The 9,566-nt window shown below is 39.1% G+C and overlaps 1 protein-coding gene across 1 annotated transcript; it reads left to right on the top strand.

Moving 5' to 3' along the window:
* Positions 1-410: 410 nt before the first annotated feature.
* Positions 411-8,433, top strand: sec13 (SEC13 homolog, nuclear pore and COPII coat complex component). Its single transcript, XM_040009458.1, has 9 exons — positions 411-550; positions 750-794; positions 3,135-3,250; positions 4,293-4,444; positions 5,772-5,905; positions 5,996-6,129; positions 6,917-7,037; positions 7,385-7,531; positions 7,838-8,433. Exons 1-9 carry the CDS (start codon positions 548-550, stop codon positions 7,946-7,948), a joined length of 963 nt encoding a protein of 320 aa, XP_039865392.1. The 5' UTR covers positions 411-547; the 3' UTR covers positions 7,949-8,433.
* Positions 8,434-9,566: the final 1,133 nt, after the last annotated feature.

Genomic DNA, 9,566 nt, shown 5'->3' with positions numbered 1-9,566 from the left:
CGTAATAATAACAATAACAACAATAATAATAATTATTATTATATAATATAATAATAATTAGTATAATAATAATAATTAGTATAATAATAATAATAATAATAATAATTAGCAAATTATTATTATTATATTGAAGTTTGGGTGAGGTTTGAGTGGAAACAAAAACAGAGTCACTTGACAAAAAAAGACACAATTATGACAAGAAACTGACCATATTTAATGAAAGAGATATTTGTATGTTTAAAAATCAGTTCAAAAAGAGAAAATGTAGCTTTTTTAAATATTTTCACTAATCTGGGAGGGATCGGATTTTAATTTATTTAGAATGTGTTCATATTTAGCTTCTAAACAAGGTTAAGGTTATCTCGTCTAAACGCTTATGCGGAACACTTGTTTACTGGTTGTTGTTTCTGCCGGTATGAAGTGCAGTTGGACTCTGTGGGAAGCGGTTATCTTACTTGTTGCCACGTCGGAGTAGTCGGTGAAGCCGGTTTCTTTTAAAAAAGGAGGATTACTCGTGTTGTTCGGAGTTTCTGTGTCAGTCACGGTCATGGTGAGTTTGATAACTTTGCATTTAGGCCACCGGTGATGCTGTTCGCTGACATTTGTGGCATTTTCCCGGTTACCGTTAGCTGCTGACGTGCCCAAGTCCAAGTAGCTCCTTAGCAAAGTGGCTAGTAGTAGCAGGAAAATCAATGAACATTTTAATTCATGTGCAGTATTTGTGATTATATAATGTTTGCTCATTTCAGGTTTCTGTTATTAATACCGTGGACACCTCTCACGAGGACATGATTGTAAGTTTTCCATTTTTTTCCCTTTTTCATTTAACCGAAACTAGCTGCTAATCACAGCTGATGTTAGCCTTCTTGTTTTAAGTACCTGTAAGTGAGCTTTTACGCGTGATAACTAGAGATAGAAACATGTGTACAATGAAACGTCAGTAAATATTATCACTGTAACGTGTTATCCATTCTCCTTAAACCCAGTTGTAACAAACTGATATTGCTGCGATCTGACACTGCTAGCTGATCATCAGAGACTGATACTGTTCTGTTAGGATCATTGTCCTAATTCATGACCCTGTTTCAGTCAAGTTTTAGCTGTCGGACTGATGACTTCACATTTGACTCCAGAATAAAAAATATCTGGGGGTTTTCTTGGATAACAAAATTAGATTTGAGAAACAAATTAATTCAGTTGTTCAGCGGTCCTTTTTTTTTAAATTAAGGCTCATATCCAAGGTGAGATTATTTTTATCCTTTAAAAACTTGGAACGAGCAATCCATGCGTTTGCCTTATTTCAGCTGGATTACTGTAATTCACTTTATGTTGGTGTCAGTCAGTCCAGTTTGGCACGACACTTGTACAAAATGCTGCAGCCGTCTTTTGACTCCTGTGAAGAGACACCAACATTTTACCCTGGTGCTTGCTTCCCTTCATTGGCTTCCAGTGCAAAATTAAAATAAAATTTAAAATCTTACTTTTGACTTAATAATCGCTAAATTGTCAGGCACCAGACTATTTGTCTGACCTTTTGCAGCTTTATATGTCCCCATTTTGAAACATATATTTTCGCTTTGGCTTTTTATACTGCACGAGAGTTACCAATTCTTTTTATCCTAATTTTCTTTTAATTTTCTTACCTGTTGTTGCTGTTAATGCCACTGTTTATTTATTACGTTGTGCAGCGCTTTGGTCAACTCTCTGTTGTTATTAAATGTGCTTTATAAATAAATAAATAATAAATAGAATACTTTGGTATACAGAGGAGTTTATGGTCGACTTGTAACTGCAGGGTTTCCATGTGCAGTGGCTGCACAGCAAGCCCAAATCAGCACCTCTTAACCATTGTGCTGACAGTTGGTCAGAGATGTTTGTGCTAATACGCTGAGTTTGGTTTTCACTAGACTTCTACACCTGATCTTGTCTGTCCAAACAACATTATTCCAGAAGTGCTACCATGTTCTTTAGGGAGAGACGAGGCTTTCTCCAAACAAACCAGACTTGTTCAGTTGTACTCTCTTGTGCATTTAACATATACAATGCACATAACAATACATGTAGCGTCTCATAGAAACAATAGGGTGTACTAAGTTTACTTCAAAGATCTACTTAAAGTTTTTTTTAAACTGACTTTTTTCACATGACTATATGTCACTATGTTTCATAAAGTCCGGACTACTAAACTAAATTACATATAAAAGAACATTTGAGTTGATTAAATTAACAATAAAACCAGGATTGTCAGTGGGTGACGACACACAGCAGAACATCATCAGCCCACTCTGAACCTGTTTTGTGCTAATTCACACAAACAGTGATTTTCACTGTTGTTTGTGATCATTAAGTCATACAAGATAAAGCACATTGAGCTGAGCTCCATCTTTGGCAAAGGCTATTTAAAATAATAATTTCAGAAACAAATCATTAACAACTTGCCACTGATACCCTGTGACTGTTGCCACAGATACATTTGAACTTGACTTAGCTGTACGTTTGTTATAAACTGTAACCTGTACATCTGCTGTAGGACTTTTGTGTTTTACACGTTTATCTGAAGTAACCCCTCAAAAACATGAAAGGGACACAATAACATTAACTAACTTAAGAGGGCAGTGGTAGACCAACATGTTCAATGAGGTAACGACACTGTTTGTGTCAAAGCCGGTTTTGAATACAGTGCATTCATAGATATGGCTTCATTTCCCTGTTGGAAAGGACAGTCTGATGGCAGCTGTGAAAATACTCTTAATGTTGCAAACTGATTTATTGTGTTTACTTTTGGCTGCTGACTACAGCCACAGAAAGCACATTATTTAGATTTAAGGCTGATTCTCCAGCAAAGGAAGATGTGCAAAAGCTCCTCAGTATCCGAACTATCCCTTTTAAGAGAATAAATATTATAAATATAAATAATATTTTCTTTTGACTAAATCATTGTTGCAGCATTTATCCTTTTTATTTTCAGTTAGATGATGTTTAAACTATCACAGAACAATCACCATGAGCATTTTTAAGTTCATTTTACTTTTGACTTTGACTTGTTGCTGAAAATGTATAAAATATTCTTTAAATTGAAAGGTAGAGGTGGAGGTTCTCACTCAGGTTTTTACATTTTGCTCTGTCTGTTTCAGCACGATGCCCAGATGGACTACTACGGGACTCGGCTCGCCACCTGTTCTTCTGACCGCACCGTCAAGATCTTTGACGTCAGAAACGGAGGGCAGATCCTTGTGGCAGACCTCAGAGGGTAAGAAGTAGGGCTGGCCCATATCATACCATTCACGGTAATACCGGTATAATGTTGGGCAACAATAAGAAAATGAAATATTGTTATAGACTATGGATAAACGCGCATGCGCAGTGCGTTTGTTTTCATATGCACATGGTGGAAAAAGCATGGCGGCGACAGAGAATGAGAAGGGCGAAAGCTGATCATTGAATGAAACGGATGGACCAGAACTAGTTTGTAAAAATGCTGCAACTTCACTGGTGTGGAACTGGTTTGGCTTTCGTCCGTCAGATACACAACAAAGCACTATTTTTGGTAGAGCATGCTAGCGGGCCGTCGTTATTACCGTGTTTTTTGGAAAATACGGCACACTTAAAATCAATTCTTTGATTTTTCTGACAATCGACAGAGCCCCTTATAATCCCGTGTGCCTTATGTATGAACTCTGGTTGTGTTTACTGACCTCGAAACGATTTTATGTACATGGCGCTCGAAAATCTGTCAAATGTTTCAGTACGACTTTGCTGAGCTACGAAGCCGCACCGCTTGATGGGTTGTCGGAGCATTACGGCTATCGTAGGCGGAGCCTCGCGGAGTGATACGTACTGCGCTTCAACATAATGTTACCGTATTGTGTGTGTATAACCTCTGTTTAAGTTTTGTGGATATTATACATGGTTATGCTGAGGATATGTCGGCCAGTTTCCGCTGGAAATGCCTTTTGGTTAAACTGTCAGCGAGGAATTTGCATTTGCACGGTAAATTTTTTTATATCGCTTTAATATTTTGTCTAGTGTCAATTATATCGTCAGTTATATCGTTATCGAAATTTTCAAATGTATATCGTGATAAATACTTTTGGTCATATCGCCCTGCTCTACTATGAAGCCTCAGTTTGTTGAGCAAACCAAGAGTCTAAAGCTAAAAAATGAACTTGTATCACTTGTTGTGATGAAATATAACTTGTTGGCACTTTTGTCTGCTGTAATTTAATTGCCAGGTGACAAATCCAGGTACTCAGTGAAAAACAGAACTAATTTGCATCTCTTGTGTTTTGTAGCCACGAGGGTCCCGTGTGGCAGGTAGCGTGGGCTCATCCAATGTTCGGCAACATCCTGGCTTCCTGTTCCTACGACCGAAAAGTCATTATTTGGAAAGAAGAGAACGGATCCTGGGACAAGATGTACGAGTACACCGGACACGAGTCGTCAGGTGGGTTTGATACAAGTTTAATCTCAATTCTTGTCTTATACATGCAGGTGGCTTCACACAAGAAACGACCAGATCCTCACAGATTATTTAATTCATGTTCTTTGTATTTACAATTACAAAACTATACATTTAATAACTTTTATTGAACACTTTGGACATTTACTGGATCTCCACGAATACAAGAATAAATCCAGGGTGCTCAGTCCAAGGTTTTTCAGAAATAAACAAAAAAGGCCTCTGATTCATTTTCCTTATTCAACCTGCCACATTTTTGTGTCTGTATAATAGGGCTGGGCCATATCATACCATTCATGGTAATACCAGTATAATGTTGGGCAACAATAAATAAAATGAAATCTATACATGGTTATGCTGAGGATATGTCGGCCAATTTCCACTGGAAATGCCTTTTGGTTAAACTGTCAGCAAGGAATTTGCATTTGCACGGTAAAATTTTTATATAACTTTAATGCACATAAACAAACAGCTGCCACCTGCCCTCAGAGGTTGATAACAGACTTTCTAAATGGTAGAAGGAAAAATCAAAGTCTGAATCTCAAACTTTAGGTTTTTAACCAACCTCATAGCAAAATGCCACCAAAGTTGAAGTATATGTTATAATTTTACTAACTTGTTGAATATATATGAAATATATTTAAATATTTTTAACTTTTAGTGGATTTTCCTGTATTCACATTATTGTTCTCACCACAAAGAAAATCACTTTGCTTTAGGTGTAAACACAAAATCTGGGTTGGGCAATGTGTTTTTACAGAAGATCCAGCCATCACTGTCTGTGTATTGACTGACCTTTTTTGTTATTTGTGGTGTATCAGTGTTATGGTTTTTAACCATCATTTTCTAGTTCCTCATTTCTGTAGCTCCACTTTGTAATTGCCCTTCACCACAGTGTCTTTTATCAGACGCCTCACTCCTTCTGTGGGTTTTTTTTGGGGGGGGGGGGGGGGGGGGTTGTGGCTCTACCTGTCAGCCACTTTACCTTATAGTGGCATCTTACATGTTATGTTTCCTTTTTAATTGCTCAATTTTATTGTAGTGATTATGAGAATTTTTCTCAGTAGGTTAGTGTGTTTTGATCTGGAGTCCCTCTGGCTGTTTTTTCCCCTCCTCGTACTCTTTTATTTGTTTCTTTTTGTCCCTTCCTCAGAAATGCGGTGTTGTAGATTGTGTCCTCGGTAGAATTAGAAGTTTAACAGATCAGTTTGGAGTGTCAGCTCACGAAATAATGAAGCACATTTTATTGCATTAAGATTTGATAGACTCCTCAGGCCTCTGTCGCATTGAGCCTCCTCCTGTGTGTCCACAGTGAACTCAGTCTGCTGGGGTCCATATGAGTTTGGTCTAATCCTGGCCTGTGGCAGTTCAGACGGAGCAATTTCCCTTCTCACGTTTACTGGAGATCAGCAGTGGGACGTCAAGAAGATCAGCAATGCTCACACTGTGAGACTTACAAACTGCTCTGAATGTTTGAAATGTCACTTTAGCAGCATCCTGCATTGGTTGTAACACACTGTTGTGATTCTGCTGCAGATTGGCTGCAACGCTGTAAGCTGGGCTCCCGCTATAGTTCCAGGCAGCTTGATTGATCAGCCATCGGGACAGAAGCCAAACTACGTCAAGCGCTTCGTCTCCGGAGGCTGCGACAACCTGGTCAAACTCTGGAAGTAAGTGCTCATGTTTTCTGAAAATCTCTGAAGGGAATCACCCAGGATTTTACAGTTCATACCATAAGTGCATCTACTAAAACTTTTGGACACGTTCTAATCTCAGTAAAAAGGTCAAAGGTCAACTTTTCTGAAACCCACAAAGGATTTTCAAATTTATACTATAGGTGCATACCAGGAGGTTGATGGGTAGCACTGGCAGTGTTCCTGCAACACACTCAAAGTTTCAGAAGCATTTAAGAAATTATTATTATTATTATCATAACATAGCTGTGTAAGACATGCACACTTGACCAATCAGAAGCATTGAACACTACAAAAGAAACCTGAGGAGTACAAACATATTTCAGTGGAACATAAATCAGATGTTCGTTCTTCAGAAAGTTTCGGTTCTCTGGGGAAAGTTCACTGATCTAGATATTTAATGTCACCACAGCACAAACACGGTGATCCTTGTGTGACAAGTGTGGTAGTGGTGAGTGGAACCTCGCAGCAGAAAGGCTTCTGGTTTAAACACGTGGCTAGAGCCTTCCTGTGCCTAGTTTGCATGTTCTTTCAGTACCCTTGTTGGTACTCCTCCTTCCTCCCACATACCACAAGACACACTGGGTTAGTTGGTTATCCTAATTGGCTAAATCCAAGGAAGATACATTTCTCGCTTGAAGTATAGACAATAAAGCTCTGCATGAGTGTGTGGTTCAGGGTGTGGTCTGAAGCGTTTTCTTGTTTTGTTTTTTGTTTTTTTTCTTAAACCTAATTGTCACTGATTGATATTTCCTGCCTGCAGAGAGGAGGATGGGCAGTGGAAGGAGGATCAGAAGCTGGAGGCACACAGTGATTGGGTGAGAGATGTTGGCTGGGCTCCATCTATTGGTCTTCCCACCAGCACCATTGCCAGCTGTTCTCAGGTGAGATTTGATGTGATTACACATGCAGAACATGCAATTTATTCTGGTTTCAGCACCTAAAACATAAAGCGTTCATTCAGACATTCTAAATAAAGTTTTGATAACTTGGGTACAAGTTTTTCACCACTAGATGGAGCCAGAGTGTGCCTCCGGTTCAGTCAAGTGTGAGATTAAAGATCCACCAGTTCATAAGCGGGTTACATTAATCTGTAGTGCTTCATAAAATGTGGTATCATATAAAAGCAAGTGTTATTGGCAGCTTGCAAAAAAAGTATTTGAATAAAATCAAACCATTTCTGTTTTTCTTCCACTGGGGTTATGTGGGAAATTGTTTTCCATTCTTCCAGGATGGACGAGTATTTATCTGGACGTGTGACGACCCTGCAGGCAACACCTGGACGGCCAAACTGCTCCACAAGTTCAACGATGTGGTGTGGCACGTCAGCTGGTCGATCACTGGAAATATACTGGCCGTTTCAGGAGGAGACAACAAGGTAGAAAATACACATTTACACCAAATCCACATAAAATTATAGATATCATTTGATTTCCTTCTGTCTGACTTGGTTATATGCAAACTAAACATGCCACAGTCTGGAAGAATATATTTTTAAAAAGAGTTTTTATTGACATGGTTTTATCAACCTGCAGTGAGCTCTGCCCTTATTTTTTTTTAACCTTATTGATTCAGGATATTATGGCTGTTTCTCAAAGCTAATATTTAACTCTAAAGAATAAGTTGAATTAGATTTGAGCGCTGACTCTGATTTTATTTATTAAACTGTTTATGAACTTTTCAGGTAACGCTGTGGAAGGAGTCGATGGATGGTCTGTGGGCGTGTATCAGTGATGTCAGCAAAGGCCAGGGCGCAGTCTCCACCATCACAGACACACAGCAGAATGAGCAGTGACCCTCGAATTAAAACACACACACCCATTCCGTGACCCCTGACCCTTCGATGATGACCCTCAGCCTTCAGAGATGAAAGAATAAACATGCTGGACATTTGGACTGAAAACAAGACGCCCACAGTGATGAAGCCTGGTCTATAATCTGAGTTTTAGGCTTCAGCATGAGTTGGGTGCCTGCTGAAAATCAACAAGGAGAATTTATTAGAGGGAAAGAAACCATTACAACTCAAAGAATCACCGCTCTCTGCATTTTTACTTTAACGTTTAGAAATCCGGACACAACTTTGTTTGTTTTGTCTTTAGCTTCATCAAAGTTTAGTTCTTCCTGCTCTGCTCCAGAAATATTCCACCTCCACTGCTGGAGAACAAAATTACCATCACCCTTAATGCTCCCAGCATCCTCAGGGGCAGTCGTCCTGACTTTCAACACTTTATTCTAATTACTAGTTCACTCAAATTGGCTTTGAGTGAACCAAGAAAACTATAAAAACAAAGCAGGTGAGCCCACCTTCACACCTAAAACAAACTCTCATGTTCTCATAGTGAAACGAAACATGACTTGACTGCCTGGTTTGGATTTACATTTAATGATAAGTGGATAAATGTTTTATTTGGTAAAATGTTTGCAGACTCTTTTTCAGCTGTTAAATGAATAATCTGCCTTAACAACCATGAATGGAGCGATCGTTTTTCTCCAGGTGTATAATCAGAATCCATTGATTTTTTTTTTCATGTTTGATGTAATTAAATAACTGTTTAATATTAAAACAATTTTAATGTCTTTTTTTCATTTATATAATAACCATGGCTGGGCAAAAGAGTCCTTTTCTACTAACATACTCTTACTACAGGTCTCATTCATTCACACACATTCATAAATAGCTTTTTTGCTAAATATTCATACCCTTTGATGTATCTGGGTCAACTTGTAGTTTAGTATCTTGATCAAGAACACTCGGTAATGCTGACGGGGAGTCAGGGATCGAACTCCTGGCCTTCTTGTTAATGCAATGACCCTAAGCCACAGCTGAGGGGTCACCAACGGAGGTAGATCAGCATGTTCGATTTGGCTCAGATTTTAGTCCGGATATTTTTCCCAGATGCCTTAAAAATGCACGGCGTCAACGCGTTAGCGCCGTCCAGCCCCACGCACGGGGCGATCCGCGTTAACCGAGATTTGCCGCGTTAATGCGGTTATGTGTGTGTGTGTGTATGTGTGTATCCAGTAAAAAGAAACAGTTTGTGTTTGCTTCCACCTAAAGAACGGTAAATGGACTTGTTCTTACATGGCGCTTTTCTACTCTTATCTGAGCACTCAAAGCGCTTCATACAACTAATTCATTCACCCGATCACAGTTTCCAAGTTGTTAAATGCTTGCTATCTATCATTCACACTCCGATGGATGCATCGGAGACTAACATGAGGTTAGTATCTTGCCCAAGGATATTTGGCAAGCAGACCAGAGGAGTCTGGGATCGAACCAGGAACCTTCCAGTTAGTAGCTGACCTGCGCTACCACCTGAGCTACAGCCAAGAACACTTGTTCCCTTCCAGCTCTGTTTGTTTTTACCGCTCCCAGGGGAAATATTTAGATATTTATCTGCTAAATGCTCCAC

Source organism: Simochromis diagramma, unplaced genomic scaffold (genome assembly GCF_900408965.1).
Source record: "Simochromis diagramma unplaced genomic scaffold, fSimDia1.1 OVJJ01000320.1, whole genome shotgun sequence".
Lineage (NCBI taxonomy): Eukaryota > Metazoa > Chordata > Actinopteri > Cichliformes > Cichlidae > Simochromis > Simochromis diagramma.
The sequence above is the reverse complement of the archived record's forward strand: the minus strand, read 5'-3'. Positions and strand labels throughout refer to the sequence as shown.